Genomic DNA, 22,310 nt, shown 5'->3' with positions numbered 1-22,310 from the left:
AGAAAAAAAAAAAAATACCCAAACTATGACTTCTAGCCATAATGGTTTTTCCAAGGAAAATGGACAGAACTCTGTTACTTTTCAGTGTCCTTCACCTTGTAGCTGAGGGCATGAACGAGTGCTGATCAGTCTGAAGGCTTTCAGAGTTGCGTTGAGTCGTGTTGGAGGTAAGATCAGGACACAGCTTTTCCTTTGTCCTTGGCCTTTGTATTAAAGGGCAAAAGAGGGGTCGGGAGTGTTTTCCTGTTGTCTTGGTCTGCGTGTGTATTAAGCCTTGAGGCTTTGATTACTGACATTTACTATTAAAAAAAAAAAAAAGGAAAAAAAAAAAGGATAGCAAGGCTGGCTGGGTCGCGGAGCAGCAGCTGAGGAGTGTTGGACACACAGGTAACGAGACTGGCTGTGCCGTGGTCAGGCTGGATCCATGGAAGTGCAATGATTTTTGCCACCAGTTCCATTGCCGTGTGCGGCGGTAGCATCAGGCGCAGCAAAGCGACTGGTGCAACAATCCAGAAGCAGTTTTTTGTCAGGTCTTGAACGTGTTTGATGGTGAGAGAGGTTCCGCCTTCCTGGCGGAGCTCGCCCTGTCCCGTTCTGTGCCAGCAGAGACCCGAGTCCCTCTGGCTCTGCACATGGCAGCTGCCGCGGCGGCGAACGCACCGGAGCGCGGTCGGTGCGCTCGGACAGAGCTTCCCGCCGTCGGCATCGCTCGTGCCGACGCCGCAGCCAACCGTTGTGCACCTTGTACGAGTATTCCTTCTAAAAAAGACAAAAATCCATCGGTATTTGCTTTCCTGGGGGCGTGAAATAGCCATCAAAAACTGACAAGATGAGTTTGCACTCCTAAAGAGATAAAAAAAGAAATGTAAGTACTTCAACTTCTAGATAATTTTTAATTGTATTTCTGCCTAGAGCCGAGGTATTAAATACCTTGTCACTTGAGGATTTTAAAAGTTGTGTTGGGAAATGAATTCTTCACTCAGCTGTAAGAAATTCAGCTGGCCCAAGACTAACTTCAAGATTTAAAAAAAAAAAAAAAAAATTAAAAAAAAAAATCATGTTTGTAATATGTTACAGGATTGTTTGTCCTGAATTTTAAACTTTTTGTTAAATTTGTGGAACCATGGAGGAATTTTCTAGAAAAAGTGAAATAAAGTAAGATGGAAAAGTAAAACTTCAAGCGTTTTTTGTTTGTTGTGTTGCTTCTCCATGGGCAGCAGTGAGGCTTTCCCGAAGCACCTCGTTACCAGAAATGTTTTCCATGAGAAATACAGAGGGCAATAACACCACGGGCTGCTCTGCAGCTCTGCCGGCAGCCCCGTGCCGGGGCACGGGTGGAAAGCAAAGGAGAAGGAAGCTGTTGGAAGCGCAGGCAGTGGGGGGGTGCTGCCCATGTCCGTCTGCACGTGGGAGTTCAGTTGGTTGCTTCAGCCCTGCGGCAGCGTCGGGTTTGGTTCCCGGTTTGCCGGCGGCAGGACGGAGCAGGCGGAACGGCGGTTTGCTGAAGGGGGGTGCAAACCCTCCCTCTGCTTCCCTGGGGCTGAAGCTGCTGCCCCCTTCTCCGCTGCTCCCAACACACGTCGTGGCTGGGGGCAGAGGTTACCGCCAGGAGCTGAGTTCCCCTCCAGATGTTGGGGGGGTTTGTGCACATCAGCCTCCTCCCTCCATCCTCAGCCGCGAGCGAGGAGCCAGCCCTGGCTGCAGCTCTGCCTGCCACAGGGAAAATGGACCTTGTTGCTGCCTCAGACCCTGACCTTCACCCTGACCTTCAGGCGGAGGCCAGTGTCACTTTGCAGAAATCACTGAGGCGTTAAGAGACGCAAACAGCAGTTTGTTTATTAGCCATTCCTCTGAACACTGGGGGCAAACTCACACAGCTGGGAACACCAGCGTCTGCCCGAGATCCGCAGCGGTTACAACAGCGCAGCCATCACTCGCCCTTCCCCGGGGGTGCTGGAGGCACCTGTGCAAGTGGGATTTCGCTGAGCCCCCCCCAGACACAACGTTTTAGGTTCGAACCCCCCAGGTTATTGCCCACCACAGTGAGGTTGGGACACCCAGCAGCGTGCTTGAGCTGTTTGTGACTCTCCCCTGCAGGATGCATCCCCCTCGCAGCACCCGACACCTCCTGGTGCTCCTCCTCAGGCCATGGGAAAAGCCACCCAGAACCAGAGAGCACGGCAGTTCCACTCGTATGCAGACAGCGATGTGTCGTGCAAAATAAGCCGTTTCACAAGAATAAGCCATTTTACAAGCGATCCTTCATTTGCCGCTGGGATTAACAGTCCCTCCAGGCATTGGGCAGAATGGAAGAAGCTTTGCAGAACCATTTAGAAGAGCCCTTCCTTCAGGAGCTACTGGTGTTTGGGTGCTTTCCCACAGCTTTGGAGGCAGCTGTCCCGTGTCCTACATCCAACCAGTTCAATGTAAAGGGCCTTTACAGTTGCTGGAACAGTTGATTGCAGACTTTAAAAGAACCACCCTTTGCACAACTGGGTTCCCAACACTCTCTACTGGTGCAGGTACAAACCCTCTGGAGTTCCACCTGTTTCGGGAAGCTCTAATCAGCATTTCCATGATTCAGAGTACAGACATTTCACACAACACTTATACACAGCCTTATAAATAGTCCCGTGCCTAAAACACGTCTCAGAACTTGGGGCATGGATCCTATTTGAACACCACAATTTATGGCTTCCTTATAACTCGAGAAGGAAAAACAGACTCAAAATATTGCACAGACAAACCCAGCAAACGTGAGGTTCCCCCACACAGACCGAGCCCGTGTGTGCCGTCACACGCTGTCGTCTTGGACAGAAGACAGTTTGTGGGTAAAGAGACTTGAAACGATTCAGGCGTCATCAGCATGCAGGCAAACGTGCGTCGGTGGGGGAGCCAAGTGCACCACTATGGAAAGAAACCTGCCTCTCTCCTGCAGCAGGAAAATTGCAGTTCCCAATGGTTTTACATTCAGCTCAGGAAAAGAAAACTTTGGTTAAAACATAACATGTAATATGGACTTAAGGTAAACATCGTTTTGCCCTTCGGAAAACAGAAAGACGAACACACGAAGCAGAGATATTCAGGAACACCTCAGCATTGTGGCAGACTTGGGAAAACACTGGGCACGAACACGCTCACCACGCTGCAGCACGAGGGCCAAAGACTGTACAGCGGCGCGAGGCAGAAGGGCCGTGTCACGACGGACCCTCGTTTATTTCAACAGAATCATCCTCCGGCCCTGCTGCGAGCCCGTGGCACGGAGCCCCCGCCCTACGGCTGCAGCGGGCTCTCTGCTGTGGTCGGCGTGTCCGCGTCCGCGTAAAACTGGGCGATTTGGTCTTTGTACTTCTGGGCCACCGCTGGTCTCTTCAGCTTCATTGTTGGGCCTGTGGAAAAAATACAGCACAAGGTTTTCCAGGTGATGTCAGTCAGTGTCAGAGTGGAGCCGGCCTGGAGCGAGATTCGGAACACGCACACGGACGTTGACTTCTCAGTTACTCTTTGTGGTTAATAAAAATCTCTCTTCCTTCCCCTGCGAATAGACACAGCACAACCATCCTGCCACAGGCAACACAGAGCCCAGGGTGAGCGCTGCTCAGCTCAGTCCTGCCAGGCAGAAGTGGGAATTCATCCCATCCTCCCCAAAACTGAGACATGGAAAAGCCACAGCGAGGCAGGGCCGTGGGTAGCTCTGTGTGCTGGGGGTCCTGGGTGTGTGGTCTGTGCCATATCCACGGAAGGGGTGACAGGGTAACCCCAAATGCCCCACCCACCCACCACTCACCGAGCTCTCCACCAGCAAGAGAAAAGTCCTTCTCCAGAAGGACCCACTTCTGGACTTTCTGAGCGTTTGAGACCGCTCCCTCGTTGACTGCCGAAATTCCCTTCTGGATAGCCGCGTAGACAGCCCTGTCTCTGCTGCTGATGATTTCGGAGACTGTCGTAGCCTTGCTGCCCAGCTTCTGACAGTACTCGACAGCCTCAGGAGTGAGGTCATCTCCTGGCTCACCCGTTTCTACATCGACGTTGCACTGCAAGACAAGTCAGAGAAGGTCACTCCATCGTGCAAGACACTCGATTCCCTTCATATTCCTGAGCCTTCCAGGCACGGGGAGCTGCCCCGTCTCCCTCCCCACCCCGGTGCCAACTGTCTGATAACCAACCACTGTAATTCTCAGACACTTGATACAAACCACTGCTTCCAACGAAAACGCCTTCAGATCTCTGCCTGCTCAACAGCTGTGGCAATACCAAGGAGCAAGCTGGGTACAGAGCTCATCTTCCACACTCCTCCTGTGCTATCCCAAGCTGATGCCTTTTTTCGGGACCGCAGTTTACTTCCCTGCATCCCCCAGCAGCACAACAGTCCGTTGGAAGTCACTGCAGTCGACACCCAGCTGCGACAAGCGCAGCACCACCACCTCCAGGGCCTGGCACGGCGGCTCCGAGTGCCAACCTGCTCGCCCTCGCGTGAGTCTCGCTCACCAGCGATGACCACCGTCCTGAAACCCCCCCGCCTGCAGGGGCTCTGGCCAGAAGGCACCACAGCTGCACCGCTGTGGAGATTAAAGCCAGTGTCTTAAAAAGAAATCCCTGCCAGCTCGCTACGGCCCCGGCCGCTCTGGGAGATACTCAAACTGAGTGAGAAAAGCAGAGGGTGTCTTTTTTCAGCCTCACTTTTAGGTCTTTCGGATTTGTTTCTTTCTGCCCTACATGGTACAGAGAGAAAGAGCTGCCCTGAACAACCTGAACCTGCTCATTCTTCTGTACAGTTACACCTGCTGTTTGCAACTCAGCTGCAAGTCGGACTCCACCACACCTCCTGTCTCTAGAATGTACTGTAAAAACGCGTAACAATTATCTTCCTCACTGGAATAAAACACATTCAGCAACAAAGGTGGATTCTCATCCTCTTTTCCATTACCTTCAGCGTTAGAAGCATAGCAAGGAATTTTGCTTTGTCTCCAACCAACATGGCATTGCTGATGATGGGAACAGCATCTTTCACAGCATCTTCGATTGGAACGGGAGGAACGTTCTCGCCTCCCGCGGTGATGATGAGCTCTGGAAAACAGTCAAATCTGGATTAACACTCAGAGCTTTTCCCCTTTCCTTCACAATCTGAAATTACTTTTTTAGCTCCTTTGTGTCTGCCAGATCAAACAATGAGTCTGTGTCCCAAAATCTGGAGAATGCAGCAAACCAGGAGGACTCCGGTCAGGCCAGGAGAGGCGAGACTGAAGCGTGCACACAAACGGCATTGCAAAAGCTGCTTTGATGCTTCAGAGGCGTTTGCAGTTTGGGAACGTGGCATGTTGGCATACGAGCACCTCAGTACCCTGCCACAGTCACCCCAGACTCTAAAGCATGTGAAGTTGGTACCCAAGTTGTTCAGAAACTGAACAGTGAAGTGAAGTCACACACCCCTTTGTGTGACCATTTATCTCTTCTCGATGGTGAAGCCTTGCAGGAAATCTGATTTGTCTGGGGTTAGTCAAGGCAGCGCCCCAAGAGCTGCGTTGCTGCGAGCCGTTTTCACAACAGCGTTGAGCTGTTGGTTTTTCTCAGCAAAGCCAGCTGAGGGCGGCGAGAGTCCACACAGCTGGACAGGTCCAGCACCAAAAAAATCAAGCCAGCAAAGCACTGACTACTGGTTCTGGAATCACAGAGCATTTCTTCCTCACTCCGCAAACACACAGTGGTTTCAGAGGTCAGCCTGCCCTCCCGTCACACACCACGTCACTGTGCAGTGGCAGGACACACTGCAGCCATATTCATACTAAAAGCTTCAGAAGAGAAGTATTTAAATACTCTTCTGTGCAAGCCACAACCACGTAACCAGCAGGGTCTCATGCATCATGTCATAGTACTGTGCAAGCTCGAGACATTGAAGTCAGGGGACGCGTTACCTTTAATTCTGCCAGTGATGTAGAGGAATCCATCTTTATCATGTTTGCCGAGGTCACCTGAGTGCAGCCAGCCGTCTTCATCAATCGCCTCTTTGGTTTTTTCTTCCATGTTCAAATAGCCCATGAAGATGTGCCTCCCCGAGAAGCAGATCTCCCCGTTGCCATCTGCATCGGGCTTATGAATCAGCGTCCGGCAGCCTGTGACCTCCTTTCCACAGCTTAGAGGGAACACAAACACAAACCCACGGCATTTCTGGTTGGGTTTGTTGGTTTTTTTTTTTAAATTCAATAGCTGAGCAGCAGAGTGAGATTATAGCAGCACCTTCTCAAGCAAAAGTGTTTGAACAATGCCAGGCAGCTTTTTTATTACAACTGCTTCAGCAAGGAACTTATAAACTTAAGACATCTGCTTATGTAAGGGGAACAACAGAAAAAGTTGTTATTGCAGAGAGATCAGTGCTCACACACCTGGTGTTTTCCACCCATTGTTCTTAAACACCTGAGCTTTGAATTAGGAGATTTATGCCCTTGGCAGCAAGTTTTCGCTGACGGTGGTATTTACTCTGCAGACTGAGCCCACGGGGACTGAACAAGCCAGTCAAAGCAGCAGCAGAGTCTTACTGCATTTATTAATTTGACACTGAAGCAAACCAGAGGCTAGAGTTACTAATTCTTCCCAGGAATCCTTTGCTTCCTCCTCAAGTTCCTAGAGGATCCAGGCCAAGCTAAATTTAAGTAACACGGCTGTTGCTCTTGGCAGATCTCTTCATCTGCAAGATGTGACCAAAGGAACTGGCCCACCAGTGACTTCTAACTGGCAACAAGACTCAGGACGAGCTGCATCAGGTGAGATGGACATGCCAGATGCAGGAGAAACCTTACAGCAACTCCTCCTCCCAGCCAGCAGCACTCTGCTGGCGGAAAGATGTTTTTACCTGGTAAGCTTGAACGCGTGAGGTAGAGACATGGTGTGGGGCCCGGAGCTCTCGCTCATGCCGTACAGCTCCAACACAGGAATGTTCAGACTTAAGAAAAATTCCAGCGTCTCTCTGGTAATGGGAGCAGCCCCTGTGTAGCACTTTGTGCACCGGTCCAGCCCAATGGCCTTTCGCACTTTCTTGTACACCAGGTGCCTGGCTAAGCGGAAGTTCACCGGCACTTCGGAATACCTACAGGAGAAAAACGGTTAGCAGATCTCAGTCACCAAGGAGAACTTCTCCCCCTTCCTCCGTTCATCTTCCTCCCATTTTACTTTATCCAGTAAAAAATTAACTGCTTCCCCCCCACCCAGCCCTTGCTGCTCACCCTCTGGTCCAACCGCGACGTTTGGCTTTCACTGCCCCTAAGTCTGGCCTTGTTACACGGGATATAATTCCTGACCTGACAGTAAAGTTCTCCCAATATTCTCCCTTAAGTGTGGCTCATAATTACCCGTTCATCCGCTTCAGGTTTGTCTGCAGCCCGACTCCCTTGGCCCATGATGCCACTTTTCTTCTGAGTGTTGATGATTTTGCACCTACGGATTTCATTTTCTCTTCCATTTTTTCCCAGACACGCGGAACTCCCAAAAAAGCAGTTGGCCTCACTTCCCGCAGGGTGTCCACCAAGGAGCCCTGAGCAAAGCAGAATTTAATACAGCTTTCAAAAGACCACACAGACATGTACACTGTAGACTTTGGGTCAGCGCTGGGCAGTAACTGAAGCTCAGGACTCTGCCATCGATTTGGAGGAATTGCTCATTTTTAACGGCAGTGCCACCAAGAGAAAAGAACCCCAGGAGCATTCAAATTCAGTTGTTTTGAGAAGACAGGAGGGGCTGATGCCTTCAGCACCACCACTGAGAGAAGAATCGTTCCCTCCTCAGGACGCAGATTTAGCAGTGGTGGCATTGTGCAATGTGGACAGAGCAAATAAAGTCGTTGCTCAACCAAGCTGTTGGCGTGGAGAACTGTGTCAGGTGAGACACCAAGAAGCATCTAGTTCTGAAGTGCGTGGTCACCCTACCCCAGTGTGCAACACCGAGTCAAAAGGCAAAGGTCGGAGTGGCTGTATTTGTCAAACCAACAGACCCTTCAACAGGAGCGGCTGGTCTCTCTGCAGATAACCCGAGTTAGCACAGCTTCCAGAATCAGGAGACAAGTCACCGCGCTCGTTTTAAAGCGCCCACCCCAGCTCCAAGCAGGTAGACGGGTGTAGGTTTTTTTATTATCTTATGTTTTTACCTTTAATGCATCTGGTTGAGCAAAGAAAACTTGCACACCGAACGTCATTGCCAACCAAATATCTGACATCTGTGCAGCGATGTGGCTGAGGGGCAGGTAGCTGACCACGAGCTCCTGCTTTTCTTTAGCGTCCGCCAGCCTCGTGAACCGCCCGGCCGCCGCCGCCGTCCATGTCAGCTGTAAGGAGAGCCCAGGTCAGGCTTGAGCAGCAGCTCTTCCGAGCAGGCACGCGCAGAACGCGCAGCTCACAACAAGTCCATGACGTCCCGTGATCTCAACACCAGGCATGTTTTTCAGCTGATCTCTGCCCTCCCTCAGCACCCACCCGAGGCCACAGGACGGGCGTTTATACACAGATACTTGCGTTGTCATGACTGAGCATCACTCCCTTGGGCTGTCCGGTTGTCCCCGAGGTATAGATCAGTGTACAGCACTGGTTGGGCTTCTGCGACTCAATGATTTCATGGAGCTGAGTATCTGGAACATCTTTGCCAAGGTCCATGAACTCACTCCACTGTGTACAGAAGAGAAGCGCTCAGTCACTTTGTCAGGTTATCGTTCACACGTGAAATTAAACCTTTTGCTACACACGAAGAGAAGGAAACTGTTTCCTACATCCAAACCTCTGGCAGAATCTGGAAGAGGTTGTAAATATGCACCGTCAGCCCCACAATGTCTTCTTGCTGCTGCAAGAGGCATGGTGAGAAGCAGAAACGGAGCCAGACCCACCCTGAGGAAGCTTACTAGCTCTGTAGCAACCCTGGTTCGTGCTCACTGGGAGTGCCACGCTGGAGTACCCGTGGGACCCAAGGCTGCCTGGCAGAGGTCAGCACGCCAACACCCTCCCTTGCAACGTGGATTATCGAGGTCTGAACAACAGTAGACATCTACTGCTTCAGCGAGGCAAGCAATCCCTCGCTAAAACCAGCCTACGGCCACGTGCTGACAGTCCCATGGAAGGTGATGGCTGCTGGCCAGCCACCAGCCAAACACGGCGGGGATTTACAAGCCACTCCGATGCCCGGTACTTACAGAGTACAGATTTGGCCTCTTCTCTTTTAGCTCTTCCCCGTACTGGACAACAGCTTTCAGATGAGGTAGTTTATGCTGAATCTGTGTCAAGAAGGGAGACTCGTGAGGAGGAGCAAACCCTGCCTGTCCCTTTTAAGCCTGAGTAACCCACCACTTCCCATGCTACTGCTACTTGCCATTTTAAGCAAAGCCAATAGAATCTCATCTGTGTTACCAAAAGGAACGGGGAAGCCTCACTAGAGACAGTAATTGTTTGCACTGGAGTGTTGCCACACAACACAGGAGATGCTCAATTGCTCATTTTGGCTTCTCATATTTTAAGCCAAGGCTTTGCTAAGCTGTGGAACCACTATTTAACCTCTGGTGAGATTCAGCACTAGTGCCTACTAGTGCACACCAACTAGGCTCGAGCAGTTCACCTCTGCTTTCAGATCCAGCACTTCCCTCAAGTTTTACCCTCCCACCACATTTACCATCCCACATCTGTCAACAGGATGCTGTAGCCCCCAAGCATTTAAAAAGTGTATTTACTTCTAAGATTTTCTGCAGCTGTTTATGGTTTTCCACAACCAGAACGTTAGCACTAGAGTTCTCTGCTACATAATGGCAGGCCTCAGGAGAGTTTGTAGTGTAGATACCAACAGCAAATCCACTACAAAAGAAGAGGGGGGAAAAGAAAACAACAAAAAAACAGAAAAGCAAACCACAGAATTAAGAGGATAAGCAGAGTTACTGGCAAAAGTCAGACTATTTCAAACTTTAACAGAGAAAAAACTTTAGGAAGAACATCCCATTAAACAACAACAAGAAGTGGAGGGCTTAATTCCAAGAGCAAAGGCTCTGTTCTGGGGCATGGGAAATGTCAGAATGGTGTAAGGAACCATAAGTCTCAGGTGGAAGGCGGCTATCAAAATCCAGTGCTGGGATTCCCTGGCATTTCCCATCATATTTTTAATTACAGTGTAAGTAAGCATGCTTTTGGATGAACTTACTGTTCAACTTATTTTGAGAGTAGGACCTGGCTAAAAAAAAAAATAATTTAATTTTTGTCTTATTAACTCATAATGAAGTAAAGAGTTTAAGATCTAGCTATCTTCATTAAATTAAAATATAAGTAGTTGGTTTTGTTCTGGGTTTTTTTGTTGGTTGTGCTGTTGGTTGTTTTTGTTGTTGTGTCGTTGGGTTTTTTTAATAAAAAACTGCTTCTCACATGAATACTGAAATTATTATCTGAATGCTAAAGCAAAACGCACGTGAAGAGACAACACCTCTTACCCTGCAAGGATAGCTCCAATGTCAGCAATAAACCACTCCGCAGAATTAAATCCCAAGATGCACACTCCATGGAAACGCTCTAGTCCCAGCTGGAAACAAGAGATGAGATTACAGCAATCTTGTTTTTCCTTTGAAGAATGCTTAGAGTTAAATTACAGATCTCTTGCTGTGAGCACAATGTCAAGGGAAAAGTTCCTGCTATTATATACGGTAATTCACAGCTGAAAAACTTTCCAAGACCTAACATGGAACCAGTTAAGTTTCAGATCAGACACTGTCTCACTTCACCAGCAGTCTGGGACAAAAAGGCTTTGCTTGGGTCTGCGCTCGGTATGACTGGCTCGCTGGCACTGACGGGGTTACAGAAATGCAGTCCAGGTCGTTACCAGTGCCCTTTGGGCTGAGAATGAGAAGGTAAGAGGGTAAGTTAGACACCACCTACTGAGACATTTAGGACAGGTTAGATATCAACTAGTGAAGGGTTTGGAGAACTTGTCCTATGAGGAGCAGCTGAGGGAGCTGGGACTGGTCAGTCTGGAGAAGAGGGGGCTCAGGGGGGACCTTCTCGCTCTCTACAATTACCTGAAAGGGAGTTGCAGGGAGATGGGGGTCGGTCTCTTCTCCCACGTTATGAATGACAGGATGAGAGGGAATGGCCTCAAGTTACGCCAGTGGAAATTTAGGTTGGATATCAGGAAAATTTCTTTCCAGAGAGGGTTGTGAAGTATTGGAACAGGCTGCCCAGGGAGGTGGTGGAGTCCCCATCCCTGGAGGTGTTTAAAAACCGTGTGGATTTGGTGCTGAGGAACATGTTTTAGGGACCCTGACAGTGCAGGGTGAATGGTTGGACTCAATGATCTTGAGGGTCTCTCCCAACCAGATGATTCTATGATATGTCAGATATCAATAATGACAAGAGCAACAAGCTCCAGTGAACGTCAGAGGCACTTTGCTATGAAATTCCAGCTGTTTAAGTCTCAGTCTTTAATCCTTCAGCTGTTCCCTGGTTTTGTCCCAGAGTGGGAGTGAATCCCACCATAGCAGCGAAAACAGAGCGGCCTTCACAAGAAATAGAACTTCATAAAGGTAACAGTAAGTACATGTAATGTTGGTTTCTCTGAGCATCTTAACTCCCAACAGCACAGGCAAAAGGCTTGGCCAGTTTGGACATTTAAATCTGATTCATAAGCATCCCTTCTAGTTTTTGTTCTTAGAAAGATTAAAATTTACATGCCTCATGAGGGGCATTGTCCAGGTTTGACATATACCTCAAACCCCTCTCTTTAAATGTTTCCTTACACACTTTTTGTTAGTTGCATGTGGAAGCAACTTGCAAGAAATTCAAACAAAACCAGTGCTGTAATCACCAGGCTGTTGATTTCCCTGTCACTTTGAGACTCACTCAGAGAATTTGCAGGTTTAAGAGACAGTTGGCCACAGCCATTTCAGCAGCTAAACTGACTGAACGTGAAGGAGGAGCAGGATTCATCAAACACTTACCTTCAGAAAGCTTTTTGCTGCTTTCCAGCACTCATCATAGTACATCTTATACGTTAGTTTGATCCACTCGCCTCCCTTCTTGGATGCAAGGGCGTAATAGTCACCGTATTTACGAGCTGCTTCCTGGAACAGCTCGTGAACAGTCTTTGGTGCCTCACTGCCTATGCCCTGCTCATCCATCCTCAGCCTGACCTCTCCATCTCGTCGCGTTGTCCACACGCTGGAGGGAGGAGGTGAAGAGGCTGCTTTGAAAGAAAAGTGTTCAGCATCTCATATTTAGAAACCACTTGCTGCCGTAACAGAAGGATAAATACAAGTATCAAACACACCAAAGCAAATGCTGTTACACCCCCTCCCACTCCCCTTTTTGACCTTTTCTTCTCTGCAAGTCTGCCATGTGACTCCCAGTGTTTCAGACCAGGACTAGCAGATGAAGCCTCCAAAAGCCCTTCCAAAATTTTGTTAAACATTTCCCCATTGACATCCCCCTCTAACCTGCTTTGCTGTCCTGAAGCTCCTCCGTTGGTGAGGTGGCAGCTTCCCGCGACAATCATGTACACTGTGCTTTTTTTTTTTACTTGTTGTTTAAGGAGGACTGAAAGTATGTCATTACCTGGTAGACAGGCATTAGGCAGTGACATTACTTTTTCTACTCCTTGAAGCACACCCCAGCTTTAAAGTCTAAGTTCAAGAGGCTTCTGGACCGACCACCCTGCAATTTGAGTTTCTTCTTCCGTTGTTGTAGATTGCTCAATTCCTCTCTCATTTCAATGCTCGTTTTATGCACACCGCGCTAACGAAAAATTATTTCCACTTACCTTGGAAACCAAGCGTGTCTGTCTGACATCCCTCCTTCTTAGCATCTTCAGCTGCCTCAGTGCTGGGGACCTCACCAGTTCTGCAAGGCAAAAGCAGTCAGCCCTGGACCGGCCTCAGCACACCGGCTGCAGAACGCCTTGGGCACGCCTGCTCCATTGCTTAATCACACCAGTCCTTGGTGTCAAAGCGGTTCCTGATGTTCTGCAAGTGACTTTATTAATTTTACTAGCCTGCAAGGCTACAGCAACGAAACAGGTCCCTCTCGGAGCGTGCAAGCTTTGCCTGCCCTGCTTTTAAACACACGTACGTCGTCCTACTTGTAGCTAGCATTTCAGATAAGCTGCAGAGGAATCCATAAACACGTCATCCAGAAATCAAGGATAACTTCATACCACGGGTCTGCTCTAGAAACAGAATCTACAGCAGTGAGGAGGGAGGGGGGCAGGAAGGGGCACAGGCTTATCTCCTGTTGGCAATATGGGAGCCTAAGGAAGGGGGGCGGGGGGCTCCCAGCAGCCTCTCCCCTAGGCAGGACAGCCACCCCCCTGGCTGGAAATCCAGAGAGATTTCCTGCAGGAGGCCAGGCCAGCTGAAGAGCAGGAAATTGATTCAACAGGAAATCTTGTTCTTAGATATTCCTAAGGAAATCGGTGCCTCAGGCTCCCACCAGATGTTTGTGAAGAAATGGAAACGGGCAAATCCTCCGCCTGCTCCAGCTGTGCTCCTCACCAGGAACGCGTCCTGCGGCGCCAGCTGAAAGGTGCCCCTTTCACTTTCACCCTTGCAAGACATGGTGAGACATCACCTGCCTGCATTTGTAGAAGAGTGTTTTGCTCTGTCCCTTTCCAAGAGAGAGGGACCTTCTCACAAGTGATGAGGATAAGTAACAATCAAGCCGCAGACCCCGAGCTGGAAGTCAGACCCTGCAAAATTCAGTATTCTGTGCTCTGCTCCCTAGAAGGAAATTCCACCCTCAAACCTACAGGCAGATGACATGTCATATTCCAGAAAACCAGTATTTCCATCTTGCCTTGCCACACAGCCGTCCCGGGGCCCTGCACTCCGGGCCATCACAAAGGTGTTTGTTTCTTCATGTCAGTGGTAGGTGCTCACTCTTCCCCACGGCCACGTTTGGTGCAAGGTTTCTCTCTAACACCTGCTCCCAGGTGATCCAGCAGGGCTGCACGCCTCTGACATCACAACAGCCCCTCCGCAGGGGCAGCTTTGGGGCAAAAAGAAGCCCCGACATCTCTGCCTGGCAGGACCAGACCACACCTGCACACAGCAGAAGCTCCTCTGGTCCCATGCAAACTCCTCAGCCCAATCCAGGCAGGGTTCCCACCGAGCCCCGCATTTCCTTCTCTTTCTACTAGACCAAACAGAAGACAAGTCTGTACAAAGCACTGCCTGAATTTCAGTGTAAGGGGTAAATCGCTTCCCTCTGTTTTACATTTTCTCTGAATTTCCAGGGAATAGTCAATCATTATTGCTTTGGGCATTTGATGAGGTTTAAGACAGAAGATTTGACATGGCTACTCCCATGTACTATCCAAAAGCAGAATTGCTTCTCCTATCTAATCTGCAAGCCAGGAATCACAGGGAAGTAAATCAATTTTTTTCTTTATTTCTCCCAAAAAGATTACAAGATATTCCCTACCACACATTTCCTCCTCATTATTGAGAGCATTTTTCAGTACAGATTAATCCTCAATTGCAATAGTTCTGCACCATTTCTCCACCAGCTTTTATGATCAAAGCATGCAAATGACACAATAAGACGAGCAAAAAAGCCCCAGCTATTTCCCTTCTAGTGAGTCACATCATATTTTTCTCCCCCTTACTACACGTAATTCAATTGCAGCCTAAAAAAAAAAAACCTAGGTAAAGAGTTTTTTGTCAGCTATATCCCATCACTCTGTGGTGAGATACAAACTCTTAGATACTGACCTGCTCTTTAGTAAGAGGCTGCCTAGATTTACAGACAGACTAACAGGAGTTTGATAAAAATCAGCATAGGTACTGCACACAAACCATCCCTCCAGAGGCACACCTCTCTGTTTACACTGCAGCAACACTTCACAAACAATGCAGTACTTGCAACGTGTTCTAAGTGTTTGGTCAGTGCCCTCCCAATTACATCGGTTAACAATTACACAAAGTTCCTTTTTAAGAGGTGATCGTCTGACTACGCAGAATATTCCACCATTCCTGTGCTTCAAGTTTCTATTAAATGCAGGCTAGTTCACACTCCATACTCTGTGTGGTAGCTATGCACAGCAAATTTAATCATCTCTCTCTTCTTTTGAGAGGGTGAGCCTGTAGATTTAGCTTTTTGGATTTTGAAAGTCATAACAGATGTTTGACATTTCTTCAAAAAAAAAAAAATTTTAATTAATCTAAGTAAACATGACAGAATACAAACTATATGTATACAGGTCAAATATACAGAGATATATATATATGTATGCAGTCAAATATACAAATTTCTACAGAGAAAATAAATCTTAAATGAGACAAACCTAGCTGAAGAGTCGAGCCGCACATCATCCAGCGACACCTCACAGTTCCCTTGAGGATCCGAATTCAAATAAGCCACGGGGACCGGTTCTGCAAGTGCCATGCGTGCATCTGACTCACACAGCATCGTCCCTGTAAAAACAGGTTGGAAAAAACGAAAATACAATCAAACACTACAGTAAAACCAGCTTCCATTAATGAAGCAATCTGGCCGAGGCAACCCCGAAGCAGGCACGACTCCAGACTGCTGAATTTGTGTGAGACACGGTGAATTCCGACCGCGGACGCGGCGTGCTCGGTTCATTCGAAAAAAAACGATCCAAGGTAGGTGATCCCTCCATTCCCACACCCCAGAGAGCAGGACAATTACAGCCTTGACAGAGCACCGCCAGCCTGACAATTTAAATTTGACACCCCCTTTGCCCCAGACGTTCCCACCCGGCTCTCAGACACAGCCCCCCCACCCCAACCCCCACCCCAGGGCTCCGGGTCCGGCCGTACAGCGCATCGCCTCCGCCCTCGTGCAGCCGCTCCGGCCCGGCGCCGCCGATGACGCCGTGCAATATCCTTTATTTTTAAACTAGCGCCCAGGAGGCAGAGCTGCAGCATCTCGTGTCATGCGCTGCCTGCCTCGCAATTGGAAGCCGCTCGTCACCCCACACCGCCGCCTCTTACGGAAGCCCTGGCCCCACACCTGCCCACAGCCTCGGGCACTCCAGGGTGCCGGGGTGCCCCGCAGGGGGCACAGCTCCTGGGTACCTGGCAGATTTCACCTATTCTGATAAAAACCAGCGCTTGTGCAGCCGTTGTGGCTTTGCTGACTCCCACGCTGCTCTCAGCACTTTGTCGTTGGGGGTTTTGTCCCCCAGAGCAAAGGTTTTCCAGCACCCAACGCCGTGGTAGCTTTCTTTAAGGTTCACATTCTCATTTGATGCTCACGACTTCACAGGCTGAGTTTTAATCGTTTCAGGGGATTTCTGATTGGAGATAAACTTCCTTATCCTTCATCTTTTTCAAAAGTGGGGTTCAGCGTGCTGGTCTGTGCCTGCTTCAGACAGAAGCGACGTACAGCAGCAGCGTGAGGAGCACGTTGGGAGCAGAAGGAAGAGCCCTTCTATCTAACGAATCCAACACAGCCGAGCCACAGCCTTCGGCCTCCGAGGAGTGGGCAAAGCCACCGTCAGCCGCAGCCCAGACTTGCCTCCAGCCCAGCAAAGCACAGCCCCCCCTCGCTCCTCACCCACGCAGGGACACGCTGCTGCTCACGCCACCCTCCGCTCCCGGCTACAACGGACGGCACGGCACCGGGCCAAGGCACGGCACGGCACCGGGCCAAGGCACAAGCAGCTGGTGTCTCCAGAGATCCCATCTCTGAAGCAGGGTGACAATCAGCAGGCGTCGCTCGACACCCCGTTCCAGGCCGTTGATGGAGGGTTTGGTTTTTCAGTAAGACAGCTGTGAGAAAAGGGGCATTATCTGTACAGAGACAGAGCCCAGTGCCGGGAGCAGCCAGCCAGACCTGGGAAACCTGGCTTGAGCTCCCTCCCCAGCCTGGAGGAACTCAAACCCACACCTACAAGAGCATGCTGGTTACCAGCCCGCACGGTGCCTGCTGGGGCTGCCACCATCACCCCTCTTGCTCAAGGAAAGACCCAGGCACAAGGCAAGGAAAAACCCACCATAGAAGCTGTCATCAAGCCTGGCCCCCTTTCACAACACCGCACCCACGTTCCTTCCCAGCTCCCCACAATCAGCAGCTTAAGTCTCCCTGCGTCCCTGAAGGAAGCTTTTCCCTCTGCACTAATTGCAGCCTGTCTCTTGCCATCTGCTCTTCAGTGCAGTAAGAAAGTTCAAGGGGTGAAGGTGTCCTCACGCCAGCCGTCCTGCAGCACAGCCCAGCAAGCTCGTGGCTGGCAGAGGCTGGTTGGAGACACGTTCGGCAAAGAAAGGCCAAAGTCTCATTTCCCAGACAAGCACCTCGATGGCAGGCTGCGGGTTTGTGCCTCATCCCGAGTCATTCCAGAGGAAAAAGCATTTTGCAGTGGAGACCACACCTGCGCGCTGCCCTCGCTGCACTGTGCACATTGCGCTTCATCGAGACGCCCCGTACAGGGCACAACCCTGACAACAGGATCTCCTGCTGACAGGTGCTTGGTGCCCAAGCACGGGCACACCAGGGACGGCACAAAGATCAAGGACACGAGGCTGCACGACTTGGAAGTTCAGGGAGGACATCACTGTCACCATCACATCCAGTGGGATGGGCTCTTTGAGGAGAATCGGGATGTTGATGCCATATGGCTCTCAACACCCGGAGAACGGCAGCAGAACTTCTGGAGCAGCCCAGGCACACCTGCACCACGGAAGAGAAGCATGCAAGCAGAACTCCTTGTGAACACAGGCCACTGGAATCCCGAGTCAGCCATGCGTTTTATACAACAAATTTAGGTTAGAAACGAGTTTGATGAGCTATATACTCTCCCTAGCTCTGCTAAGCACTGCAGCCAGCCCCCTCCTTCTCTGATGCTCAGTTCCCAACACAGCGTGCCACACTGGAACACACACACGCTCACCAGAGCCACGCTTACGCGCGGTAGGTCACCGGGGGCGAGTGGGATCACCACGACCCTCTCCTGCCACACGCTCTTTCCAGAGCATTTAACACACCGCGACACACCACGAGGGATTCAGGACCGCGAAGAACACAAAAACCTGCGGAAAAAAACTTCCCTTTCCATTAAGCCTGTTTGACAACTTCGGTCGTTTAAATGTAAAGCGCCTTCTGCTTGAGGGAGCGCTGCGTCCTAGAAGAACTGGAAGGTGGTGAACGATTCCAGCAAAACCACTGCGGAGCTTCACTGACAAACCAAAATAGAAGGTGGACTACGTGCAAACTCATGACAGCCAACGGGACCCGAGCAAAGGTTTCATTTAGAATAGGCTCTGAACACACCTTTACTTAAAACACACGCAGAGCTTCAAAAACATCACTTCAAATCCAAATTACTGAGTAATGAACTTTCTTGACATTTTTCCAGCACTGTCCACTTTGCTTCCTGTTGCTGATTTATTTTCTTTTCACTGGTTAAAGACACCACGTCTGATCTGATCCGATTATTACTCATCAGCTTCAGGAGATCGTCACGTCATCTCACTGCCTTTCCACGCTTCCACCAGAAGTGAAACGTGGCCTTTTTTGTTCCTTTGTTTGCTTTAAAGATTTATTAAATGAGGAAACAGAAGCTGAGCAACTCACTCTTCCTCTTTGAGATAAATTCCATTTTTAAAAAGGGCAGTGATGCACTAAAGGTTTTCTGCTGGGCAGTACCATGACTGCAGGTCAGCGTTCAGCTGTGCTGGGAAATGATCCGATGTCCTCCTGACGCAACAGCGGAGAGAACATGAGGGAAAACAACCCTAGCCTCTGTAGGGATGACACCACGCCGAAGATCTCGAACGAACAACACAACTGCAGGCAGGCATTCGACCCCACCGCAGTGGAGCTCAACTCTGCCTGAACAAAGGTGCCCGCGGACCATCACGTTGCCAGCTGGACCCACGCACAGCGTGCCCACCCCGAGAAGGGCGCTGGCAGGAGCTGACAGCGAGCGCTGGAGGCACCGGCACCGCGCGGTTCCTCAGCCACGGAGGCCACAACATAACTTGTTATTCTAAATTTATGCAGATTGCTTCTCCAGGACACCGGGATGGTTTAGGTGAATTCCCCAGCAATGTGACTCACAGGAGGCTGGTGTAAGTTTCTCTTTCCTAAACCGCTATTCGCTTTACCCCATCTGCGCTCGTTTGCGCGTGGGTGGGAAATCCCGTCCCCGAGAGGAAGAACGGGGACACGTTTCCAGAGACACATCACCCGTGTCTGCTCCCAGCTTCCACCGCCAAGGCTTCATCTGTTCAGCGGCCAGAGCCGGGAGCGCAGGCGGCACCGGCGCATCCCCGGTGGCTTTGGTCACCTCACGTTATTCCGCCGTCTCTGCCGGGGCGGACCGGGGACGGCTGCCCACCGGGACGGGTCAGGTGTTCTCCCGGGATCAGCCTCGGCCCGCGGCGCTGCCCCGACGGGGCGGGCCAGCCCCGAACGGACCGCGGCTTTATTTAACCAAAACCTCGCAACATCCCGCGCCGCCCCGCCGGCGGAAGGAGCGGCAGGAGAAGCTGCCGTAAAGATGAACCTCCCGGCGGCAGAGCGAGCCCCCCGCGACGAGCGGCTCCGCCACCCGCACCAGCCCCGCCCGCAGCCGCTCGGGACACGCGGCGCTCCCCGCCCCCCCCCCCCCCGGCCGCGGCGGGCCCGCCACGGCTCGCGTGGGCGCCCGCGGGATTCCCGCGCTGCGTTTCGTTTCCCGCGCTGCGAGGGGCCGACGGGCGCGGAACCGGAACCGGCCCCGCCACGCGCGGCCGCGAGGGGAAGGCGGGACCGCGCGCGCGCGCCGTTACCTCAGGAGCCGGCGGGCGCGCGGCAAGCCCCACGCGGCACGACAGCAGCTGCCGCGCGCCGCCACGAGGGGCCCTTTAGAGCGCTCGTGGGAGGGGGCGGGGCCTCCGCCCGGAAACGGGCGGGGCGCTCCCCTCCGCCCCGCCCCCGCCCCGCTCGAAAGACCCGCGCGGCCGCGCCATTGGGCCAGGCGGCTGTCGGCAGGCGGCGAGGCCCCGCCCACCCCCGCCCACTCCCGCCGCGGGTCACGCGCGGTCGTTGCCCCGGCGCCGCGCCGGGAGGCTCCGCGCGCAGCGGGCGCCGGCCCCGCGCCCAGCCCCGCGGCCCCTTCGGGAGCGCCGGCGCCCCCGCGGGCCGGAGGCGAGATGGGCTGAGCCAGCGCCGCGCCTGGGGGGGCGCGGGGGGTGCGAGTCCCTCACGGCCACCCCGAACCCGGTGAGCAGCCGCGAGCGAGAGGTGCTGCGGCCCGCCAAGGAGAAGGAACAGCGGGAGGAAGAGGAGGAGAAGCGGGAGGAAGAGAAGCGGTGCGGTGGTTGCTCCCCGCGGAGGTGCTGCCGCGGCCCCGCGCTGGTGTTTTCCGACGGGCCCCAGCGCACAGCGGGCCGGATCGGTGCTGCACCGCGGCGCGGGCACGAGCGCCGGGCGGTTCTCGGGCACGACGTTACCGACCTGGGCGGAATCTGTGCTCTCGTGCCCGCTCCACCATCTCCTGCCCTCCCTGGGGCTTGATTATTTAAACGAAGTCCAATGGCACTTTTTTTTTTTTTTTTTTAAAAGCTTATGGTCCTATGGAGACAGGCTGGGAGAGCTGGGGCTGTTCAGCCTGGAGAAGAGAAGGCTCCGGGGAGACCTTCCAGCACCTCCCAGTGCCTAAAGGGGCTACAGGAAAGCTGGAGAGGGGCTTTGGACAAGAGTGTGGGGTGATGGGACATGGAACAATGGATTTAAATTGAAAGAGGAGAGATTTCGATGGGATCTGAGGAAGAAATTCTTCCCTCTGAGGGTGGTGAGGCACTGGCACAGGTTGCCCAGAGAAGCTGTGGCTGCCCCATCCCTGGCAGTGTTCAAGGCCAGGTTGGATGGGGCTTTGGGCAACCTGGTGTAGTGGAAGGTGTCCCTGCCCATGGCAGGGGGGTTGGAACTGGATGATCTTTGAGGTCCCTTCCAACCCAAACCATTCTATGATTCTGTGATCAGTTAGATCATCTAACTGTCCTCAGTTGTTTCTACCTGATAAAGTTGCAGAAAAGCCAGAGTTTTGTTGATGCTGTTAGCACAACAGCTGCATCTGTCAAATGAATTATTGCTGCTATTTTGCTAGTGCAGACCAAGAATTCCTAAGCATTGTTTTTTTCCTGCAAATTCTTTTTTCCCTCCCCCAACCATCCAGACGTATTCCCCACTCACACGGGGTGGGGAGAAGATAGTTCATGCCATTTAGTCAATGAGCAAACCTAAGGAACATGTCATGAGACGAGCTCCTGCCAGAAGGTTAGGGCTACAGCTGGAGCAGCAGCAGGTCCAGAGGACAGAACAGTGCTGAGGATATTGCAGCTGCAAAACAGCAACAGCACAGTGAGATGGCGACTGCCAAGTCAGCCCCAGGAGCCCTGCACCGTGCCGTCCGCAGGTCCGGGCACCCACGAGTTCTTGCGTTGTCAGCTGTTTGCCATCTCGTGGGGGCTGAGCCCTCCCTTGCAGCTCCGTGCAGTCCCCTGGGACAGGTCCCAGCTGTCTCATCTGCTCCTCTTTGCAGCCTGTCCACATCCCTTGCGTGGCTCCATTTCGATTCAGATGGCAAATTTATTCTGAAGAGCAAGGATACAAACAGCATCTGGAAAGTCAGAAAGATCCGTAAACGTAGCAGACCGCTAACCCTCTTACTCCAGTCATGCCTTGGTCATCAGCCAGTACTGCTGTGCTGGCAAAGGGCACGCAGTTCTCAGTGGACCAAGAAAAGATCTGGTGGCTCAGCCCAAAGGTTAACTGAAGTGGCAGAAATAACCAGTTCTATTTTTGGTGATACCCTGAGCCAAAAAATTACCTTGGGCAAGCTGCTTTTTGTGCGCCCAGCGTCCCTGTCTATCAAACTGAGGTTGCATCACTACCAAGGTAGATGCCATGGTGTTTGCAAAACTCCCATCAGTTCTGGGACCAGAGAGGACCACGTTACTGGTGAATGACCAGATAAGGGCAAAGATAAGTCCGGATGGTCCTCAGGCAACTCTGCCACAGGCAGGAGTGGAACTGTTCTTAGTGCCTGCAGGGGATCAGCTCATACCTTGGCGTAACTACAAGAACTGTGGTAATCGATTGGTGATAGCACAGCCATTTGTAAACAAACATGGACTAGTAGTTTGGAGGAGGCTCCAGGGAGACCTTCTAGCAGCCTTCCAGTGCTTAAAAGGGGCCTACAAGAAAGCTCGATAGAGACTTTTCGCAAGGGCATGTAGTGATAGGACAAGGGCTCCTGAACAAGGGTAGCTTTAGATTAGATCTACGGAAGAAATTCTTCCCTCTGAGGGTGGTGAGGCACTGGAACGGGTTGCCCAGAGAAGCTGTGGCTGCCCCATCCCTGGC

General features: G+C 51.6%; 1 protein-coding gene across 1 annotated transcript; it reads right to left on the bottom strand.

The window, feature by feature from the left end:
* Positions 1 to 3,273: 3,273 nt before the first annotated feature.
* ACSBG2 (acyl-CoA synthetase bubblegum family member 2) lies at positions 3,274 to 15,785 on the bottom strand. The gene is made up of 15 exons (XM_086627711.1): positions 15,779 to 15,785; positions 15,280 to 15,409; positions 12,760 to 12,839; positions 11,942 to 12,183; positions 10,442 to 10,569; positions 9,698 to 9,818; positions 9,167 to 9,247; positions 8,499 to 8,648; positions 8,135 to 8,311; positions 7,344 to 7,525; positions 6,848 to 7,081; positions 5,913 to 6,130; positions 4,928 to 5,067; positions 3,788 to 4,034; positions 3,274 to 3,389 (listed from the first exon to the last, which is right to left on the bottom strand). The coding sequence occupies exons 1-15, from the start codon at positions 15,783 to 15,785 to the stop codon at positions 3,274 to 3,276; spliced, it is 2,253 nt and encodes a 750-aa protein (XP_086483837.1).
* Positions 15,786 to 22,310: the final 6,525 nt, after the last annotated feature.

This window comes from Tauraco erythrolophus, chromosome 28, assembly GCF_009769465.1.
Source record: "Tauraco erythrolophus isolate bTauEry1 chromosome 28, bTauEry1.pri, whole genome shotgun sequence".
NCBI classification, from domain to species: Eukaryota; Metazoa; Chordata; class Aves; order Musophagiformes; family Musophagidae; genus Tauraco; species Tauraco erythrolophus.
This window is presented reverse-complemented; position numbering and strand designations above follow the sequence as displayed.

Bases quoted from the DNA above. Each gene is read 5' to 3' on its own strand.
- ACSBG2 (XM_086627711.1), bottom strand. The intron at 7,526-8,134 runs GTAAAAACATAA...TGCTTTGCTCAG, and splicing joins CTCAACCAGATGCATTAAAG to GGCTCCTTGGTGGACACCCT. The intron at 6,131-6,847 runs GTAAAAACATCT...GTTCCCTCTAAG, and splicing joins CACGCGTTCAAGCTTACCAG to CTGTGGAAAGGAGGTCACAG.